The sequence below is a fragment of the Brienomyrus brachyistius genome, chromosome 3 (genome assembly GCF_023856365.1).
Source record: "Brienomyrus brachyistius isolate T26 chromosome 3, BBRACH_0.4, whole genome shotgun sequence".
Lineage (NCBI taxonomy): Eukaryota > Metazoa > Chordata > Actinopteri > Osteoglossiformes > Mormyridae > Brienomyrus > Brienomyrus brachyistius.
Window position 1 is genome coordinate 19,307,465 of NC_064535.1, and position 23,580 is coordinate 19,331,044.

General features: G+C 44.2%; 1 protein-coding gene across 1 annotated transcript; it reads right to left on the reverse strand.

Annotated features, from left to right (window-relative positions):
- Positions 1–2,179: 2,179 nt before the first annotated feature.
- LOC125738742 (synaptopodin 2-like protein) lies at positions 2,180–23,107 on the reverse strand. Its single transcript, XM_049008003.1, is given in 7 exon segments — positions 2,180–4,784; positions 4,786–5,760; positions 5,762–5,856; positions 5,858–6,234; positions 12,232–12,959; positions 13,422–13,573; positions 22,762–23,107. Coding segments are annotated over 7 exon segments (3,183 nt in total). The 5' UTR covers positions 22,867–23,107; the 3' UTR covers positions 2,180–4,033.
- Positions 23,108–23,580: the final 473 nt, after the last annotated feature.

Consider the following 23,580-nt stretch of genomic DNA (forward strand, 5'->3'; position numbering starts at 1 on the left):
AGGAGAATGGTGCCAACTGAAAATTCACTACACTGTATGCAATCCCGCTACTCGTCACTAGGAGGCAGAATTTGCGATGTGGCGTGGCCTGATTCATCTGCGTCAGCTAGTCTCGGTCCAGGGCTCGATCTTACACTCAACATAAATCCCCTTAGGTATTCTTAGTCCAAAAATCATACGGTTATGACAGTACACCAAGATTATGAGCTGAGTTTAATAACTTTTTTTATAGATGAAAATCAAGATCAGTCTTTATATAACACACGAACTCAGTAAGTTTAACCGGATGATGCTAAATTTGGATACACGATTGCGTTGCCCAGAAGTCGGTATTATGCCTGAGTTTTACTTCCATAATACATGAGCGCCATCTTGTGGTAAATATTGATAACTGCGCTGGTTGCAAACATGATCTATGTGAGTTTGGCTTTGACGGCTAAGTACACGGGTACATTTTGTACTCAAAATTCTTATTATTATTATTGTGGCCAGGGCCGTGAGGTAGAATATTATGCTTATTATGATATAATTTTTTTTTTAATATAACTTTAATAAAATTATATATATAGCTGCAGAAAAAATTGCGATAACTATATTTTTAAACAAATATGCATTTTTAAATCTTGGTCTAATTGTAGTTCTGCTGGCAAAAGGCTACGCTGAGCAGCAGGTTGCTTCCAGGTTCAAAGTTCCTAAAACAACAGTACACAAGAATAAGGTGAAGCAGGAGACACTGGCAATGACCAAAAACCAGCCAGGTAAATGTCGGAAGCGACATTCTAATGCCAGGGATGACCATTAAATTATCTGACAGTTTCTTATGAATCGTAGGATGACATCAAGTGACCTTCAAAAGGACTGGGAAGCATTAAGTGCAGGTGTGAGGTGCACTGCTAGGATAGTTTGTATCAGGCTCCTAGAAGCAGGACTGAGGTCCATAAAGTAAGAAAGAAGCCCTTCATTAATGAGAAACAGGGAAGAACCAGACTTCAGTTTGCAGAAAAATATATATTATTCATAGACGCCTACCCATAAACTGAGAAATGAGTGAAACAAAAAATTGTACTGTGGTCTCTTAATTTTTTCCACAGCTGTATATATAAAATTATTCCAACTATACATTTATATGATTACTACAGAATGAAAACAACACTGTTTCGTTGTCTGTGCAGAAAAGGTAGTTATGCAAATACTTTGCAATTAGTAATCAAATTATTATTCGGATGACTATGTGGCTGCACTGTTGAATGCTGGGAGGTGGGTTGAAGTGTGTCATCAGTAAATCTCTCCACTGGACTCGTTAATTGCATTGCTAGCCAGTAATGATTTGAGCGGTGTGGAGGTTAGGACAGCTGAAAGACTGAAAAAGCAGTATACACCGTGAAATGTATGCAGTTAACAGCATTAAAAGGAAAAACTGGTTAGAATAGCTTTCCTACTGCATACATTTTCTGTACGTCATTTTGCTGTGATGTAGGGTGTAGCTGTTTCGGGCTCATAACTCAGGTTTATGGCGATGTATCTCCATATTCCAATTACGCGCCTAGGAAGTACTGTAGTGGGGCGGCATGGTGGTGCAGTGGTTAGCACTGTTGCCTCACACCTCTGGGACCTGGGTTTGAGTCTCCGCCTGGGTTACATGTGTGTGGAGTTTGCATGTTCTCCCCATGTCGTCGTGGGGTTTCCTCCGGGTACTCCGGTTTCCCCCCACAGTCCAAAAAACATGCTGAGGCTAATTGGACTTGCTAAATTGCCCATAGGTGTGTGAGTGATGGGCTGGCCCCCCATCCTGGGTTGTTCCCTGCCTCGTGCCCATTGCTTCCGGGATAGGCTCCGGACCCCCCGCAACCCAGTAGGATAAGCGGTTTGGAAAATGGATGGATGGATGGATGGAAGTACTGTAGTGTAGTGCATTGGTGTCCCAGGCATCACCTCACCTCTTCTCAGGCTCTGAGAGCCTGTAAGGTTTTGTTCAGACCTTTGGCCTAAAGTCCATTTTCTGAAGCACAGAAGGAGCAGGTTTGCGGAGGGGAGAGAAGGAGATCTCTCGGCTCCCTGAGTTGACACCACTGCTGAGCTGTGCTGGAACTGAAAACACCATCTTTGTCCAACCGAGCCAGGATAAAGAGCATAAATAGATGGGATGGAAAAGTTGACTTAGAGGACACAAACACCCAGGAAGTTTTTCATAACTGTTATTTATTTTTGAAAGACTTTGTTTGGCGAGTATAACCACTGCTGAGCCTGTATCCCATAGCTGAAGATTAAGTACACACTGACAAATTCTGTATTAGACTTTGGCTATTTCCTGTTATCTAAATTTTAAAAAGCAAAAACAGGACATACCACAGTCAATATGTGACACGCAAGCTTGTCTGTTTAGCCAATCTCACCAAATCCAGGCAGCGAGACACCGGTGCCAGGAGATCCTGTGCTTGTCCACCTACCCACTAGATCATCCTTCCTCAGCTATAGGCCCCATCCCCATCTCTGCTCAGTCACTTTCTCTCTATCTCCACAGTCTGTGGGGGATCTCCCTCATGTCATCATCATTTAACAGTTCAAGTAGAATGGCACCAAAAGCACATCCCCCTGCTCTCTGCAGATAATTGCCACACCCCATAACCACAAAGGCTAAAAAAGGGGGCTATTGACAATTTCCCTTGTTCCCCTACCAATGAAGGCTTTCACTCCTCACGGCAGCAGCGACATCCTCAGCATCTCTTCTAGGATCACACACTCCTGCACCGGTGACTTGCTGTTACATCCAGGGCGGGTCAACCCAACAGGCAACACAGGCAGCCATCTAGGGCATTACTTTCTTAGCAACTTAGCAAACCCCCAGTTTCCTCTCCCCCTCAACACCTCCCCCCCCCCCCCCCCAATGTGAGGAGAATGTACAGCGCACTGACCAGAGAGGCAGGGGGTGACAGCAGTGAAGCATATCTAGGTCGCCACATGGGCATCTACTAACACTGATTGCATCATCTTCAAATCAAGGTAAAGAAAATAACACACTAAACATTCTACGTTATTATAGTCAACACAACCTGAGCAATGATAAAAAAAAGAAGCTAAATGGCTATGCTATCAAGTCCAGAGTCAGTATGCTTTCATACTCAAGGTTTCTGCTGCACACTGGGTGTATGAGCCACTGCATCTGGCAAACCATTCAATCGCAGAGCAGGTCAAGCGTAAGAGGAGAGCCACTGGTGAAGCTAACATCAACACAAAGCAGCTCGCACCCTCACATAACTGCATACACTGAACAGGCCGGCCAGATCGGCAGCCTCTTTTTTGAGCTTCACAGGCCCACTGGCTCAATGGTAAATACATGAGTGCAGGAGCTGTGAGGAGCTGCCCTACCCAGTAGCTGGGGGGGGGCACCCTCCTCCAGTAAGGATTTGGAAGTAAGGATTTGGTTCATTATTACTTGCAGTAAAATCACATTTCAAGTTTTGTGAGCACAGTAATTCAGTGCACATTCATCAGGATCCTTTTGGGCTGCATTTGTAATTTTCTGATGTTTGATCTGTTTGATCTGCCCTGGTGATGCATCATGACTGAATCTCAGTGATGCACCATATATAGGCAATGACAGCAGACCCAACACTATACAACAATATAAGATTTTTTAGGTCTTTTTGGTTTCATGCATCATTTAGATGGAGAACAGAAAAACTACTGTGAAATGAAACAGGGGTTTATGTTGTACTTTAGGACATTCTTGTCAGGGATAAAATAACATACAAGAAGGTATTTTATTTGAATAATAATACACAAGAAGGTATTCTATTTTAATATTGCACATTGGACACCATGTTAGATATCAGTAAGTATCGTGTCTCTACCCTGTCACTGTTAGCGTCAAATGTTATGCAACACAATTTGAAAATTGATGGACAAGTAAATTTTTTTTAGCACCCACTGACAGACCCTGATTCCACAAGCATGTGACTGTCACATGGCTGCGGGTACAATGTATAACAGAAGCTGCCATAGGGTGACATTGCAGGGGTTAGGAGGGCAGGCCTTAGGGGTGTGCCCCCCCCGGCCTCCACATGCTCATCTGAGCCCCTTTTCTTGAAGCTACGAAGCGTGGTTTGGGGGCCTGGACAGTGGGCGAGCGCAGGGGGCTCAGCTCAGGGGCACTCAGGAAGAGCTTCGATACCTGGAGGCCCGTGTTGGCAGGGCCCGGGAAAGGAACAGGACCGGCGACACGTACCCGGCTCGGCACAGGCACGCTGGATATTTTTGGTAATTCAGGGAGGGCTGCTGTAGGAAGTGATGGAGGGGACTCTGCTGTGGTGCTGGGCGAGGTAACGTCAGGGCAGAGTAGGGGCTCCCCCAGTGTGGTGGCAGCTCGGGGGGTGATGACAGTGGGCATCAGGGAGGTGGACGCCGACATGGGTGTGGGTGTGGAGAAGCGGCGGATCTCGCGCACACCCACCGACCTGATGGGGATCTGTCGCGGAGCGCTGAGGGTGCTGCCCGTCATGTGATCGCTGCGGTGGTGCTGCTGCCGCTGGTCTGCCGCGACGCTAGAAAAGCTAAACATAGCGGGGTTCAGCTGGTAGGGCTGCCTCCTCATGAAATCCAGAGCACGGATCCCCTCTTTCTGCTGGCTTCCCCTGTTGTGACCCCCTTGAGAGGTCATGGATGCTTTGCTGCGTTGCGCCCCCAGTGGATAGGAAGGGGAGAGCAGTGGGTTGTAGCCAATGGGGGGAGGTGCACGGATGTTGGGTGAGTACTTCCAGTGCGCTGGGAGGGAGGGCGTGGGGGGAGGGTGAACGGGGCAGGTCTGGCAGCTGGCATCCACTGCTTTCCACCACGTAGCGATCCATGCGGGTCTGCCGGCGCGCAAACAGCTCGGCGCCTTTGCCCTCCATGCCGGATGGCACATGGGCGATCGCGGGCATCACACGTGGTTTTGGTGCCACTGGAGGGGGAACCTTGTTCTTCTGGGCCTGTGTGAAGTCTCTTGTCTCCCCATCCGGGCTGAACACATCCTCATCCGGGCCGGACTCAAAGTTGAGCTCCTGGCCCGCCTTGGGCCTCTCATCAAGGTTCTGCACCAGAGAGAGTAATTCTGGGTTAGGGGTGGCCGTCTTCTTATCCTCAGGCCCGCTGAACAGGGGTTTCTTATAGGCCCGGCGGTGCGCTTCCAAGAGGATCCCAGTACGGCTGGTGGGGGCGGCAGGCCGCTGTTCACAGGACATGAGTTGGGAGGGCCTCACTGGATCAGGAAGTGAGGTGTCGCTGCTCTTGAAAAGATTGGAAGATTTTGGCTGGGAAGATGCTGTCCCAGAAGGAACGGATGTGGCCAAAGTTAGTGGCGGGGAGAAGGGCTCATCCCCTGTAGAGGAAGCAGGCGGAAAGATGAATGGGGGAGCAGTGGCAGGGGCAGCAGCATGAGGGGAAGACACAGCACCGGCAGTGGAGAGAGGGGCTGGTATACCCTCAGAGGTCATGGTGGGCTTAGTCTGCTTGGTGAAGTGGGGCCGGAACACCACAGGTGCAGTGGAGGCACGGTGGGTAATGAAGCCTGGGGTGAATGGTCGTGCAGTTCTATTCACCACAGAGCTGGATGGCAAGGCTGCAAGCAAGGGTGATGGCAGCTCTTGCAGCATTGAGGGTGGGGTGGTTTCTGGCACCGCAGAGGCTATGCTCGTGGTGACTGGCCCTACAGTGGTGACATTGTAGCAGGTGGCTAGAGGAAGGGTGGGGGCTGGCATGGGCGGGGCCTCTGCCTCTGGAGGGGGGGGACTCCTGAGGAGGTGGAGTCTGTTGCACCTGCTGCATGGCCATCTTCTTCACATGCTCCTCTGCCCTCTTCCTCTGCTGCTCAAAGAGGCGGGGCGCCCTTTCCTGAGGTAGCTGTCAGCCCTGGGCTCTCCGCCCCCTCCTGCCTGCCTCCACCCCTCTTCTCCAGGGCCTCCAGGTAGTCGCTGTCCCAGGTAGGATCTGGCGCTGTGGTGAAGCCATCCTCGTCAAACTCTGACTCGCTGCCAGGCAGGACACCATCGTCTTCATGCGAGTCCCGCAGTATGTCCTCGTCCACGCTGCCGAAGCTGGTCAGGGTGTACTTCTTGGAACGCTGCCTGCGCTTCTTAAACATCAGCACACCCCTGGAGTGTGGGTTGGGTGCATCTGTCAGCAGTGAGGCAATGGTCCGGCATTTGGTGCGTGCCTCCTTTATCTGATGGTCCTGTACTGTGTCACCTCTGTGCAGCTCTGTGGGCAACAAGAGTAAAGGTCAGAGGCCTTAGTTAAAATACAGACAAAGGTCATTGCTTACCATCAGCCGCTCCTTATTTTCCGGCAGAGAGCCTAAGAAGCTGAAATCTCTTTCAAAAAATAAGTCTCAGTGAGATCGGCCAGCACTGAACAGACCTGGTCTGGTAGAAGCCTTCGCGGGACTGAAAGAGGACAGACCTTTCATTACATTTCAGTCCACCCTCCATCCAATTCAGAGCTCTCCTCCTGACAATAACGGTACCTGATCTGATTCCTGCAAAACTGGGACTAAGGTTGAGTGATATGGTGATAGTATCGGCAATTATTGTCTTCATCGGCAAAATATGATTTTAAGCTAGACACAGGACAAAAAAGATCTATGATGTCACTTCCAGTTCATTTTTATAGCCTGCATTTCTGACTAAAAAAATCACACTGCTATTGTGTTTCAACTGTTGAATGGTGTGCAAGCTTATCAGTGTATGTACACGTTGCTCATAATAGTAGTACATGGATAGGGCTTACTGCATGTTTTGTGAATCAGTGCTTTAGGCTGTCCATGTTTTTAAATTGTAATTAAATCTGGCCCACCAATTAATCATTTTCCACAGAGACTAAAAAAATTGATGATCAGCTACTTCTCCTCCCAGTCAGCTGTAGCACCAGCCATTTAGCAGATTATCCATGTATCGTTTCTTATGCTTCTTGCACATGTTTCTTTTGACTAAAGTAATTTAAGTCCCCTACAGGGTACCACATGGGGGGGGGATGTTGGAAGAGATTATATTATCATTTATCTATAAGTGCACCGATTTTATCGTCCGACGAGTGGTATTGGCAGATACAACAACAATCAGGCATCAGCCAATGGATAAAAATGTGCCAATATTTCCCACCAATAACTGCCTTTAAGGTGGCCACCTGTATGGCTTCGCATACCTGCGTACTCATCAGTTCCAAAAATGTCTGCTGTATGGAATTGTTTTAGAGAAGACAGCATTAGTAAATGCATTTTGCAAACATTGCTCTGTTAAACTTTCACAAGGAAGATATACTAGTGAACATTTCAACACAACAAATTTGATTGCTCACCTTAAGGTGAAACAGTAAAGAGTATGACGGTGACAGTTTCTGAAAAACAAATCTGTTCCAATAAATAATAAATAAAGCAAGTGTGTATTTAAATTGTAAAATACACAGACCAATATTTTCAGTCCAGATGAATCTCTAATTAAGCAATAACATATGAGATGGAGTGCGGTTGTACTCCAGTATACCACAGCTGTGATTTGGTTGTAGGCATGAAGACACAGACTCTGATAACGCACTCATAGAATGCATCTTGTCCAAAGAGATTTTTTGGTCTGTTGTATAACTAAGAATGAACTGTTTAAAAACTGCATGTTCAGAATTTGGTGCGAGTTATTTCTGTTTGGAGAAAAACAGTGGGGGAAAACTGGAGGAAACCCCATGACGACGTGGGGAGAACATGCAAACTCCGCACACATGTGACCCAGGCGGAGACTCGAACCCGGGTCCCAGAGGTGTGAGGCAACAGTGCTAACCACTGCACCACCATGCCGCCCCCTGTGCAGAATTATTAAGCAAATTATTACTATTAAAATGAGCCAGAAAGGACCTTTCAGAGAACATAAAAAAATTAAATAGTAAAGTGCAGTCAGAGGGACGCAAAACAATTAAAACTTTTGAAACTTGAACAGAATCAAGTGTTTTGTGGTGAACAGCCAAAGAGGACTGAAGAAGCATATAGACAGAAAACACAATTAACTGCCTAAAAACTGTGGCAAATTAAAGATACTTCCAGAAACACTTTAGCATCAATTGTACATTATTTTTCAAAACAGCAATCTGAACAGAATCTCTGGAAGTACTAGGTATGGCATGCTGCATGTCACAAAGGCTGAAACATGACCTCCACTCAATAACATACACAAGATAAATAATTAACACTGAGCATGGACACGTCTCAAGCATGATGTTACAAAGGTTTTGTGGACAGATGAGATGTAAGTGGCTCTTTATGGAGCAGATGGATGGACTAGTGGATGGACACCCTCTACAAGCACCAAGAAGGAGATGGAGAAGAGATGATGACCTTTCTGACTTGCAGATGGTTTAAAAATTAACCGCAAGATCTACTGCCGATTTCTAGAAGATACCTTCTTCAAACACTGGCACAAGAAATAGCCAACAGCTTTTAAAATAAAACATGATATTCATACAGGACAATGTTCCTTCCCATGAATCTAAGTATTCCATACTGGCTAAGAAAGGCTTGAAAGGTGATTGAATTATGACCAGGCCTCCTTCATCGCCTGACTCAACCCCCATTGAGAACTACTGGGTGTTACTAAAGTGTGAGACCTACCGACATGGCAAGCAGTACACTTCTCAGAGCAGCATCTGGGAGGCGGTCCTAGATGCCTCACCTAATATAGGATGGGATCAAATCAAAAACTTGATTGGTCCAATGGACAACAGGCTCATGATGGTCATTGAGAAATAAGGTTGCTATGCAGGACATTAAACTTGGTGAAGAATGGCTGTATAGAACAAATGATTGTTATTCTTTATATATTGAATGACAAAAACTGTTTCTTACTGTATTATCTCAGTTGATGGTGAAGAGAGAAAACCCACTTAGTTTATGATTGCCTAATAATTTTGCACACTAATAGTCAAGCATTTTTCTTTTATTTTTGTTTGCGGAAGTCAAGGTGTGCCCAACTTTTGCTTAACATTATCTCCAAGAATAGTACTTGCCTAAATTATTCTGCACACAGTGTATATAAAATGTATGCAGTTATTAAATATAGTGCTCTGGGACTGTTGTTGTTTTCTTACCAAAAGGTAAACACTTATTCATATTTTTAGAATGTAATTAATTTTTTATTTATTTGGGTGGAGTGTCCCTTTAACAAGATGGAAATGTAGCAGGTGAAGCAACCTTTTGAATTTCTCAAACAATCGGTACCGGTGTCATTTTTCAAAATAATTGGCTATCAGTGTCGGACAGAAATTTCCTTATTGGTGCATCATTACATTTATCCTGATATTTTTAAATATAAATACTCCACATGGACAAAAGTATTGGGATCCCTGGTCATTACACCTACAGTAATGTTTATGACATTACATTCTGAATCCATAGGCATCAATATGGAGTTGGTCCCCTCTTTGTAGCTATGACAGCTGCCACTCTTCTGGGAAGGTTTTCCACAAGATTTCGGAGTAGGTCTGTGGGAACATTGGTGAGGTCAGGCACTGATGTTGGACGTGAAGGCCTGGTTTGCAGTCTCCACTCTTGTTCATCCCAAAGGTGTTTGACGGAGTTCAGGTCAGGGCTTTGTATGAGTCAGTCAACCATGTCTTTATGGACCTTGCTTTGTGCACTGGGGCACAGTCATGCTGGAACAGAAAAGAGCCTTCCTCAAACTGTTCACATAAAGACGGAAGCATATAGTTCTCCAAAATGTCTTGGTATGCTATAGCATTAAGAGTTCCTTTCACCAGAAATAAGGGGTCTAGCCCAACACCCTAAAAACAACCCCATACTATTATCCCTCCTCCACCAAACTTTATAGTGGGCACAATGCAGTCAGGCAGGTAACATTCTCCTGGCATCTGCCAAAGACCAAAGACAGAGAAATGTGATTTGTCACTCCACAAAACGCATTTCCACTGCTCCAGAGAACAATGGCGGCATGCTTTACACCACTCCATCCGACACTCGCATTGCGATTGGTGAAGCTTGCATGCAGCTGTTCAGCCATGGCAGCCCATTCCATGAAACTCCCAGAGCACAGTTTTTCTGCTGGGGTTAATGCCAGAGGAAGTTTGGAACTCTGCAGTTATTTAGTGAACATAGTATTGGCATCCTATGAGAGTACCACTCTTGAATTCATTTAACTCTTCAGAATGATCAGTTCTTTCAAAAATGTTTGCAAACCTGACTGCATGGTTAGGCGCTTGATTGTTTTCACCTGTGGCAATAGGTGTTTATGAAACACCGGAATTAAATGATTAGAACGTGTGTCCCAGTACTTTTGTCCATATAGTGTATTATTTTTTATAGATATTGCCCAGTCCAAATTGGGGTACTCAACTACAGTCTTCTTACATATAATGACACTGTATGGAAGATGAATGCTTTAATGGAGGCTATTCAAAATAATCACAGAGACTTAATAAGACATTTATATCATCACTGTAGATAGAGTGAATGATCATGGTGCACAGAGTTCTGTCATCGACAAACAACACCAATCTGACCTTTAAACTGAGATCCTGCTGAGGTCAGACACTAGAAATATCTTCTGTGCATTTTTACGGCACACGTAACTGTCCACTTATTTAATGGCAGCAGGCAGCATCTGGCAGACTGAGTGAGTGATATTTCTTTCTGAGGTACTTTCTGAAGAAGGAGACTGAAATGTTTGAATAACTTTAACCTTTCAGCAGAATTAAAGATATCAAATGAGACATCACCAAGGTGACAGGTACACAAAGACAAAAATACACCCCCCCCAAATTAGTAACTAGGACTGAGTATCAGCTGTGTGAATTTATTTTATTTTAGTTTATTTATCTAGTATTTAGATAATTTTATTATACTGTTATTATTCCTTTAGGTCCAGTTCAATTTCTGTGTTTTTTTTAAAGTTTCGCTTTAGTTTTCAATGGGCAGGGAATTTTTACTGACGCTTTTAGACCCCTTATATTCACTTTTAGTATTAATATTATTTTTATGTGCTATACATGCTCACCCAATTATTTCGCCTTTCATACAGCATTGTCCTCCCCATAACCCCAGAATAAAAATACTACTACTAAACATTTTTTTGCTTTAATAGTATTTTTATTTTGGTTCACGTTTAGCTTTACCGTCCTGGAAAAGCCCCCATTTATTATCTGCGTGACATTTATTATCTGCCTGACATTTATAATATGACTTGCTTAATGCATCAGTTTATATGGTTTTTATCTCACAGAGCAGCGGAAGCACCAGACGGTGCTGTTGATCAAAAATAAACATCCAGTCAGATAAATGTGTTGCTGACAACATAAGTGTCCCCACGTTCCCTCTCAGGGGTGAGTTTTATAAATAGTGCCACTGTCTGTATAGCATCCTACAAACAGCAGCCTTTGCACTTCCTCTGGTCTCAGCTCTCACATACGAGCCGGCAGGTTTGGCAGGTCAGTTGCTGCTGATAAGAGCACAACCCAGACCTCTTTTCTTAGACGAACCACACAGCAAAAAGGAATCTGATGCAGGAACAGAAATGGGGCATGGAAGTCTTCATTTTCATAATTGAACAACTCGTGAATAAACATTCCCTTTTGTGTCCTTTGATTCTATTTAGCTTGAAAACCCGTAAATAAGACACTTGACACCTGTAAACATACACGTCTCCTGCATCTCTGCCGCGTGATCGCTCCACGCCAGCATGCAGGCCTGCCCTCAGTCATGTGACGTGGATATGTGTTCATTAACACATGGGTCTTAGCACAGGAGCTGGTGAGCCATAGCTCTACCTGACACCAGAGAGCAGATGCAGAGTCTCTCAGTGGACTCACTCCAGGTGCTGACAGCCCAGATCTCTCTCAGAAAACATTACTAATACTCCCTGGTGCTAGTGCTGGTGGAGAAGCAAAGGGCCTGGTATTCACTCATGCACCTTTTCAAGGGTTTAAACCACAAGGAATTTGTTACTGCTGCCACCTTTTTCTGGTATTGTCAGTGTAAAGGACTGGGTGCTTTTGAATCTTTTTGTCTTCGAATTTTGCCTGAAGGGATGTGGAATTGCACCACACTGAATGAGGAAATATTCAGGACATCCTCTGAAAATCAAACAATGACCAATTTGTCGGTATATTTCAAAGGGACTTCAACAAACCTCCCTACGGACCTGCACTAAGGAGGCCAGGTGAGTGGCAAGTGCAGGGGGCAGTGCAGTAAGGGCAGGTACTCACTGGCTTGTTTCGCCTTGTCCATGTAGGTGATGGTGAGCTCCTCATCCACAGGGTTGTCCACTGGCCCCACCATTGGCACCAACTGCTTGCTGGAGGCCAGCTGGCGAGCTTCTCTGGCCCGCTCAGGGGATACCAGTGGTGGGAGGCTGGAGGGCTCCTGGAAGCCACTGTCCACCTCTGCCCTTCCGTTTTGTGGGTTTTGATCGTCTGTGTTCGCCAAAGAGTTCTTGGAGGTCTCCCTCTGGAAGGACCACTCGCCTGCCTCGGGCTGATAAACCACCTCCTTTTGTGCTACACCTGGAAGATTCCCCGGTGGCAAAGTCCACATGGGCTCCCTGCCATTGGCCATGCAGCTCCCTGGAGCAGGAACATAGGTACGGGCATCGGGGGCGCTGTCATAGCCACTCATCTCAGAGGTCTCTTCTGGGGACTCCCTGCCTACGGTCCTGGCTGGCATGGTGCTGGGGCTGCGGCGCTTCTGCCTTCGCTGTTTCTCATGTGTCACATCCACGTCGCTGTCTGTCTCGCAGTAGTAGGCCTCACTGCCGTGTGTGGAGGTCGGCAAGTCCTGCCTCACCCAGCTCTCGTTGCCCGACTTGGGGTACGACCTTGACACTAGCTGGGGTGGTTTCGGAGACTTGGGCCTTAGAGAGGCCCGATACTCCTTGTCAATCCTTGGGGATGGAGCTCGGGTCAACAGCACCACAGACTGGAATCCCACTGGTACTCTGTGGAGAAAGCTAACTTGTGAGCCAAACTTCACGGTAAAAATTCACCATATTCAACTTTTGTTGTGCATTAATTGTTAAGCATTACAACACAAGATACCATGAATTATTAATTATTATTAATACTAAATTAATACCATTAAGATACCATTCAGACACAAGATACCATTAATGCTACAAGGCATTATATTATGATAAATATGAAGGATCATTATAATATAAAAAATTAGAAGCATCTTATATTTTTCAATTAATTTTGTTTCAGTCAACTAGTACTGAAAAGCTTAAAAAATTTGGTTAGAAAATGGGTTAAATTCCGAATATTAATATGAAATAATATTAATATGAATATTTAAATTTCATAAATAATATGAAATTTGGGATGTCTTTTTGAAAAGCCTACTTCTGGCCCAGTCAGATGTCTGCCCATGTCACCTGACCGCTCGGCCGCCCAGTTCTGACCTTTTGACCCGCAAGTGTAGCGTCCCGGAGGAGCTGTCGATGAGGTTCATAGCTTGGGCATGAGACAGTCCATTACACGGGCTCTCATTGATGGACACCAACTCATCAGCCTGACGAAGACCTGCCCGGCATGCTTTGCTGCGCTTGCGCACCTGTTCCAGCAGAGGGAGACACAAAGAAAGCAACCACATGGAAGCATTACTAGAGGCCACAGGAACAGACCTCTGAACACAGAGAAGGCAGAAGCACAGCAGTAATAGTGATAGTTCCTATTTTGTGAAGCCAAGATATTTTGTTTTAAGAAGTGGAAAAAGTCCCAACAGGAACAGGCCCACAGAAGTATAAGAACATAAGAAATGTACAAACGAGAGGAGGTCATTCGGCCCATCAAGCTCATTTTGGGAAGAACTTAATTAATAGCTCAGAGTTGTTAAAATCTTATCTAGCTCTGATTTAAAGGAGTTTTAGCTTGTATTACATGAACAGGAAGACCATACTCTAACTTCATGCTTTATAAAGAAGTGTTTTCTCAAATTCAGTTTAAAATGTTTTCCCACTAATTTCCACATATGGTCACGAGTTGTAGTATTTAAACTAATATTGAAGTAGCCATTTGGCTGAACAGCATCCAAATCTGTTGGAATCTCATGTCCCCCCTTAATCTCCTTTGCGCGAGGCTGAACAGATTCAGCTCAGCTAACCTCTCCTCATAAGACATTCCTCTAAGACCAGGAATCATTCTCGTAGCCCTACGTTGAACCTATTCCAAGGCAGCAATGTCCTTCTTAAAGTATGGTGACCAAACCTGCACACAATATTCTAGGTGGGGTCTTACCAAAGAATTATATAATCGTAGCATCACCTCCCTTGACTTAAACTCCACACACCTAGAGATGTAACCCAACATCCTATTGGCCTTTTTAATTGCTTCCCCACACTGGCGAGAGTGGGACATGGAAGCATCGACATACACACCGGGGTCTTTCTCATAATCAGCTACCTTTATTTCAGTGGAACCCATAAAATATCTGTACTTTATATTTCTGCTCCCTGCATGGATTACCTTACATTTATCCATCCATCCATCCATTTTCCAAACCGCTTATCCTACTGGGTTGTGGGGGGTCTGGAGCCTATCCCGGAAGCAATGGGCACGAGGCAGGGAACAACCCAGGATGGGGGGCCAGCCCATCACAGGTACCTTACATTTATCTACGTTATATTTCATTGGTCAGGTATCAGGCCAGTCGCTAATTAAATCAAGATCCTGTTTTAGCCTCTGTGCTGCTGGTTTAGCATCTGCTACACCACTCACCTTGGTGTCATCTTCAAGTTTAACCAGTTTACTGCATGTATTGGTGCCAGCATCATTAATGTAAATTAGGAACAATAGTGGTCCTAAAATTGAACCCTGTGGTACCCCACTATGAACACAGGCCCAATGTGACATTGTGCGTCTAATAACTACCCGCTGCTTCCTATCTGTTAACCAGTTTTCGATCTAAGCTGCTACAGTTCCTGAAACCTTTGAGCTTAAGCTAAAGCTGTTTGTGAGGGACAACATCAAAGGTCTTCTGGAAATCTAAATAGATCACGTCGTAGGCCTTTTTGTGATCAATTTCTCTTGTTGCTTCCTCAAAGAACTCAAGTAAATTAGTTAAACAGGATCTACGTCTCCTAAATCCATGTTGGGTATTCCTCAGAATGTTATTTGAATTCAGGTAATCTGCCATTTTCACTTGGATTATAGCTTCCATTACTTTTCCAGTTATGCAAGATAAACTGATTGGCCTATAGTTTGCTGGGTTACTTCTGTCCCCTTTTTTGAATATGGGTGTTATATTAGCATGCTTCCAATCAGAAGGTACCACACCAGTAGATAAGGATTTCTGAAATATTAAAGTTAAAGGTTTTCTAATTATATCCCTCATCTCTTTTAAAACTATAGGCAAGATGCCATCAGGGCCCTGCGATTTATTTATTTTGAGCTTAGCTAGGCTGTGTACCACATCAGCCTCAGCTGTACATATGTGCCCTTGAGAGGTAAAGTGGGTTATCCCACATTTTTGACCCCTACCCCTTTTTATTGAATATTTTCAATTGGATAAGTTATTATCTAAGTCATACGTCTGTGCTACCTATGATATATATCAGTTGTAGGGTATAGGCACACTGATTTCTTGAAAACATTTCAACTTTGGAGCTCATTTTCTCAAAACTTTGTTTTTGTGGGACAGCCCACTTTACCTCCCAAGGGCACATATATTTGTCATAGACGACGCTGTATTTGTACTAAATGGTGGCAAGTTACTCGTGTTCTCTATTGCGAACACCCATGTAAAATAATCATTATACTCATTTACTAAATCGATTTCATTTTCAGTTATAAGGCCCTTACTATCCTGCAGATTAGTGATTTCAGCTTTTAGAGCTCTTTAGGAGTTAAAAACCTTTAATGTCATCCTTAGCCTCCAGTGCAATCTTCCTTTCTACATTCCTCTTGGTGAGTCTAATGTTATTTGTTAACTCAACCTGTAGACTTAGATACTCCTGCTTCATTTTGAAATTGTTAGTTAATTTACATTTGTGGAAGAGAGCCCTTTTCCTCCTGACTTCATTCTTAATTTCCGTAGTAAACCATCTTGGCTGCAGTTTTCTAGACTTAGTTTTGCTGGAAACATACATGAAGTCCTCTTGCACTTGCAACAATGTGCTTTTAAAAAATTTCCATGCCTCTTCAACAGTTTTGCTGTTTACTGTAACTCCATCCAGTTTACAGTTTCCAGTTTCAGTCTCATTCTGTGAAATTTAGCCTTCCTAGCATTGTATATTTTTGTTATGCTCTTCGGACACTGAAATTAACCTCAATTTTAATCATTTTGTGGTCACTACTGTCCAGTGGTTCTAAAACCTCCAATTTTCCAATCCTATCCTGGATGTTAGAGAAAACAGGTGAACTTGGGTCAGTTGTAACTTTGCATAAATATGCCCCTAAGGGACAACTCCATGTGTGGAATATGTTGCGAGACAAGCACTTGGAAACCATAATGGATTCACTCATCCCCCCCTGTGCTGTTCTGTTTGAATTTCAAACCTAACTTTGTAACAGCTTTGATTAGGGGATGATAGCTGTGTACTAAGGATTTAAGAGTATCATGCCCAAACATCCCATTGATGCTGATATTTTAGCATCTGCATATATACAATCACGGCATGGTGGTGCAGTGGTTAGCACTGTTGCCTCACACTTCTGGGACCTGGGTTCGAGTCTCCGCCTGGGTCACATGTGTGCGGAGTTTGCATGTTCTCCCCATGTTGTCGTGGGGTTTCCTCCGGGTACTCCGGTTTCCCCCCCACAGTCCAAAAACATGCTGAGGCTAATTGGACTTGCTAAATTGCCCATAGGTGTGCATGTGAGAGTGAATGGTGTGTGAGTGTGCCCTGCGATGGGCTGGCCCCCATCCTGGGTTGTTCCCTGCCTCGTGCCCATTGCTTCTGGGATAGGCTCCGGACCCCCTATATATAAGTAGAGTAGGAAGATGACATTTATACCAGAAAAGGAGGATTGTGTGAGAAGATGAGTCTGTTTGCATGTTAGCAATTGTACCCCCTATTTAAAATACAATTTGAATGTATTAAAGGTAGTGTATGTGATTTAAATTTAATCTAATACACTTTTTGTCACATTCAGCAAATCGCCTGAGAGTGTGTTGCTGTCCATTTTGTGTGTGCATGCTGAAATAAAACCCGGTGTTTCTATGCAGCCCCAGGTCTGTAACTGGGAAAAAAAACCAAATGAGTTGGATGGTACCACACAGTATTGCTCCAGGAAATCAGCAACAGAGGGCGTTCATGCTCATGCACATAGCAGAGGAAGGGGAGGTGGAGGAGGGTAGGATTAGGGAAGCAGAAAGGAGGAGGAGGAGTGGGTTCAGAGGGATGTCTGAAGCATTGAATTGGGCTGTATGGCTCAGTCTGAATCACTTTGTGCTTCCTCGCCGTTTACAGAGCCAGGGCTGACGCGGAACTGACAGATAGTGGACTTTGGAGGTGAAATTTGCTGAGTTTGACAAAAAGTGTAATGGATTAAATTCACAAATCTTACTTTTAAGTTTGTACATCCCTCTATCCAATTTCTATACCTGCTTGTCCTATGCAAGGCCAATGGGGTCCAGAGCCTACCATGGATGCTATAGACACAAGCTAATGAATAACCCAGGATGGGCTGCCAAGCCATTGCCGGGCACATATTAAGATAAAATTAAATTACATTTTAAAGTTATATTTGAAAATGTTGCTTGTGTTAGTCATATCAGTGTCCGATAATTTATTGTAAATGTAACTTTTTATGTGTAGCTCAGTTTGGCATAGTCTGTATTGAATGACTGGTTGGGCTCTCTAACCGTGCACCCCCCTGGAAGGAAAGCCTAGAGTCATTTGTGTCTGTTGGTGAGGTTGATGAGCTCTGGGGATGACATTCATCTCCACAGAAGAGTGGGGATGGAGTAGCCTGAAAGGTCTAAAAGCACCCTCCCAAAGAATGATGGCTGCATCTGGACCACCAGATCAACAGTGAATTTCTTGCACTTTTGACTGGTGCAGGTCCAGTTACTTCAAAGTGTGTCCTGTTTGTGGCAAAATCCTTGAGGACTGCAACAGAAAGCAAGGCAAGGAGTGCCTGTCCGTCAAGCCTGAAATCAGAGAGAGCCCCACGGCTCTCAGGCTCGCTGGTGACAAACATAGCCTTTCTCTTAATGAGCTTGGCTCCCCAGAGATGCCAGGCAGATGGTTTCACAATTTGGACGGATTCCGCTGGGTCCACAGAACAGCTGGAGGAATTGACTTCCTTTTATGTGTAGGATACATGATCATGAATGGGCTGGAACCTAAAAGTCGAAAAGTCTGAGAGTGACAAAGAATCCCCCTGAAGAGTTACTAACCTTGGAATGTAATAAACGGTCATGGCCTGACAAGTATGAAAACTGAGATGAATTTTCAAATGTCAATGTGGTCTCATCATCAGACTAATTCAAATATTACTAACCAGTATTTCAAGAAGTTTCTGTCTTGAATTTCCTGATGAACGTCATAAACCATCGGGGGCTTTTGTACCACCAGCATCCAGATTTGCATCTTATGTATAAGTTTAATATTCTACACCCTAATTCTGTTACAAGTTACTAATCACAATATAACTTTGTTTCAGTTACTTCTGGTTGCATTATTTCCAGAAAATGCTAATCAACAGTATGCCTATAATATACAATAAATCATATATCAGAGGTTGAACATAAGAAAGGGGAAAAATGACTAGGAGATGAACCCACAAGAAAAGAGTGAGTGAATGTCACATGTATCAAAGACGGGTCAGATACCTCAGAGAAGCCATTGAGGAATGCCATTTACTTGGCACAGGTTCAGGGATGGCTCATAGGCATGAAAGTGGCTGATATGTCAGTCTCGAGTCTCAATAGCTCCACATGCCAGGATACTGGACTGGCCCAATCGCCCACCTCAGTACCACATTCAGTACCACATAAATTACTCTATTTGTTGAAGTCCTGTAGCTGAACAAGTAGAGCATTTCGCTAATAATGCAAAGATCATGGGGTCAAATCCCAGGGAGCAGACACAAATTGTAACCTTTCCCTCAACTGTAAGTTACTTTAGATAAGTATTAGATAAATGAGTTCCGTAATATGGCATGATCATAGAAAGCTAAAATGTTCTTGGGAAATTCCTAAATCAGTTTAGTTTCTCATCACCAGCACTTAGATGCTCTGTGGTCCTGTAACCTGACTGTTTTTGGCTGTAGTGGATGCACTGAATGCGGAGGCTGCCTGCCTAATCCAGGTCTCAGGGATAACATCAAGACCTTGTTTGGTTCACCTCTCTAAACATTCCCCCCATGAAAACAATATACCTCACAAGTTCAAGGCATAGTTGATGTGATAACAATACAGAAAATTAAGTAAAAAACCTTTCATACAAACACCCCTGCCTTTGCTACACCGTCACAAACATCTGTGTAGGACCGTCTTCTGCGTAGGTCTTCAGGATGACCCAAAAACCTTCCCTAACCCTTTCAAATTGATTTTAAGATGAACAACAACACAGCTGACCTTTTCGAAACATACTGCAACAATTATGACGCCACTTGTAAAGTACCATTGCAATAAGATATTTAAACCTAAATTGGTTATTTGACAACATGCTAAATTGGCACATGTTTTAAAGAACAAATGATTCTTGTGTAACTGTCAGGGTCTGTACCTGTCTGTCTTTGCCCTTCATGTCTCTTCCTCATTTGACCAGCAGGTGTTGCTGGCCATCCTGTTCCCTCCTCTGTTTTCATGCTAGACCCTTGTGTGTTTTGTCTGATCCCTGGATTGCCTCGTGCCTCAGTGGGTTGAATGTGTGGCGCAGAAGCTATATCCCTCCTGTCATAGGTCTGAGACTGGCTGCAAACCAACCTCATCTGTTTCATTTGATTTTGCTTTTCTGTTCCCCAATGATTTGCTAAATTTCCTGTCTTAGTTTTTCTCTCCTAGGTTTTCCCTGCTCATGTTCTGTTTGATTTTGGTTTTGTTTATATATGTTCCTAGTCTCCCCTAGTTAAGCCATAGTGGTTATTAGGTTCCCTGGTTCATGGTCTTGTTAAGTGTAAGCTATTTCACCTGTGTGTTGTTGTTCTGTGGGTTTGTTGATTAGTTGTTCACACATGCCCTTAGTTAGTCCTCATCAGCGTATGTAAGTGGCAGCCTTTGTTCATTACCCAAGTTAGTCTCTGAGCTCCAAGTGGATCACTCACCTTTTTCCTGCCTGCACTATGCCCCGTCGTCATAACAGTAACAAGGTTCAAAAATGACTACATGTCTGGCAAGACAAGAATAGTGCTTCACATGAGCAACTGATAACTGAAGGGCTTTTAAGTGTTAGAGGAGGAATCAGAGGCACTTTAGGGACCTCAGATATCAACAGGCTGACCACCAGGATGCATCAGTCCTGTCCAGCCACCCAGAGGCACTGTATCATTAGCAAGAAAAAATGTGTTTCACACAGCTGACGCTAAAGAAAAGTAGATCCTGTCTGATCTCACACAAAAACAAACTGGCAACCGTGTGACCCATATATAAAGGGGTTAAGAGAGGAATCTGCTGAAATCATGGGTTAATGAGGAAAGCTAAGAAACGGCCAAAGATGAAGACCTGGGCCATTCTGCTGGGAAGTTCTCCTTCTTTGTTTTTTGAACAAGCTTTAATGTGACATGAATTCCTTGACATGTTTAAGTATCACCAGACCACATCATACTCAGGTCATGCTCATACACTGTATGGACAAAAGTATTGGGACACACCTCTCAATCATTGAATTCAGTTGGTTCATTCAGACCCATTGCCACAGGTGTATAAAAGCAAGCATCTAACCATGCAGTCAGGTTTACAAACATTTGTGAAAGAATGGGTAGTTCTGAAGAGCTCAGTGAATTCAAGCGTGGTACAGTCAGAGGACACCACCTTTACAATAAGTCAATTCATAAAATGTCTTCCATGCTAGATATTCCACGGTCAACTGTCAGTGGTATTATTGAAAAGTGGAAGCATTTAGGAACAACAGAAACTCAGCAATGAAGTAGCAGACCACATACAGGAGCAGAGTGATGTAGCTGAGTGCTGAAGCGCATATTGCATGAAAGTTGTCAATGCTCTGTTCAACTACATAACTGTGCACTGGAAGCTTCATGGAATGGGCTTCCATGGCTGAGCAACTGCATGCAAGCCTCACCAAGCGCAATGCCAAGCGTCAGATGGAGTGGTGTAAAGCATGCCGCCATTATTCTCTGGAACAGTGGAAATGTGTTCTGTGGAGTGACAAATCACACGATCAGCTGTCAGTGGTATTATTGCAAAATGGAATCATTTAGAAACAACAGAAACTCAGCAACGAAGTACCACATACAGTAACAGAGTGGGGTCACTGAGTGCTGAGGTGAATAGTGCATGACTGTGCCCCAGTGCACAAAACAAGGTCCATAAAGACATGGTTGGGTGAGTTTGGTGTGGAAGATCTACACTAAGCCACACAGAACCCTGATCTCATCTCCATCAAACACCTTTGGGGTGAACTAGAATGGAGACTGTGAGCCAGGCCTTCACAACCAACATCAGTGCCTGGCCTCACAAATGCTCTTCTGAATGAATGGGCAAACCATCCCACACACTGCAAAATCTTGTAGAAAGCCAGAAGAGTGGCAGGTGTTATAGCTGCAATTGGGGGACCATTTCCATATTGATGCCTATGGATAGAGAATGGGGTGTCATAAAAGTTCCTGTAGGTGTAATGACCAGGTATCCTAATACCTTTGTCCATATGTGTATATGTTAAATTAGCTGCAGTGAAAACAGTGAGATAGGTGACAGTAAACCTGTAAACAGTGAGCCATCAAAAAAAATTGGGGTCCCCTTAAACTTGCTGTGGCCACAAAGGGTGTCAATTTGGGATGGCAACAGTAAAACTTGCAATTACGTCTCCTGTGATATCTGCACTGTGGTTCAGGCACATGACAACCCATGAGATTTACCTCCCGCAGCCATGACCTAGCAAAATTCACCAAAGACGTGAGACTCACTAGTGAATCATGAGACCTCACACTTATGCATCTCCCTTATTTAACTTATTTTAGTAATGTAACAACCTCACATTACATGCATAAACACATTAATACAACGAATGGTAATTCCAGCCCTGGCCCATTCATTTTCAATGATACATATATGCAGATGATATTCAACGGCTTAGAGGAAAAGCTTCGCATGGGTGCGTCAGACTGGAACTGGATTCCAGGTCAAAGAGAGAAGGCGACCCCTTTAAATCCAAACTTAGACCTGGACTCAGCAATTCATCCCAGCAGTGTTACATTAGAAACATACTTGTCAAGTCAGTAGGACATAAAAACAACACTTCAGAAGCACTGAACCCTGACTATGTATGTGTAAAGGGAGACTCATACACAGGTGATATGCCTGAGTATTCAAACATGGGGTTGAAATCTCAAGTGAATCTAATTTCCTTACAATAAAAAGTAAAAAAGAATGAAATATTGATATACACACCTTTCACATATACGACCTTCTTCAGACTATCTTAAACTCTTTCAGAAGTCCTCAAATGCCCTCAGATTACATTTTAACACCATCTGGCACTAAATGTCCATTTACTGCATCTTACATGTTTTCTGTGCCCCTTTCATACCAAAAAGCAAGTCAAACACCTTGTCTTGTCAGCACACAGCCCACTTGACATGCTCCCTACGTGCCTGCTTATCCCCCTGGCCTCTTACCTTTGCCACCTGTAGTGGTTTCTTCTGTTCGGCACCACCTTGGAGCCTGAAACCCCACGGTGCCCCCCCTGACAGGGTGATCATGACTTCCTCCACCACCATCATCCAGCTGTATCACTGTCCCTCTCTGGTCGCTTGCCTGTGGATGACCCTCAGCAGCGCTGAGCCATGTCTGAGGCAGCTCTCCGTTTTCCGGAGAATTCTGCAGCTCCTTTGCTACAAAGCAGCAACACTCACAAGCTTCCCTTGTGCTCCGGCAGCCTGGGCGGACACATGTGCTTGAACACTCCTGCACCCACATTCAAACACAGACCAAGCGAGGGGTCTGTGAAGGGGCAAGCGAGGGGGGGGGTTAAAATAGAGATAGCAGCCCTGGCCAGAAAGGCTGCTTACGCAGTGGAATGTCTTCTGGCTGGGGGGGCATGGACCACCCTTGTCAGCCACACATGTCCTGTCAATCTGACCCCCCCCCCACATATTAGTTAATGCAGATAGTCTATCCAAAAATAGGTTCTTACTTCTGTAGCTTTGTCTGAGCACCTCCAGGCCTGCTCCTGAAGTGGGGAGGGGGTATTATTTTGGGAACATGATTCTAGTGAAAATGTGATGCAAAATAAAAGTGTGAAGATTTAGGGAAGATGAAGAGGGAGACCCTCTGCTGGGTAAGAAGAAGAGCGTGGGAGAACATGGCTGGCAGTGCATTTATAAACAAGGTCATATTTAATTTGGATAGGAAACTGAGCATCAAACCTGTCACTTATAACAACTTGCATTTGATATCATTTGTAATTTTTAAATACAAATAGTTTACAACTGTGG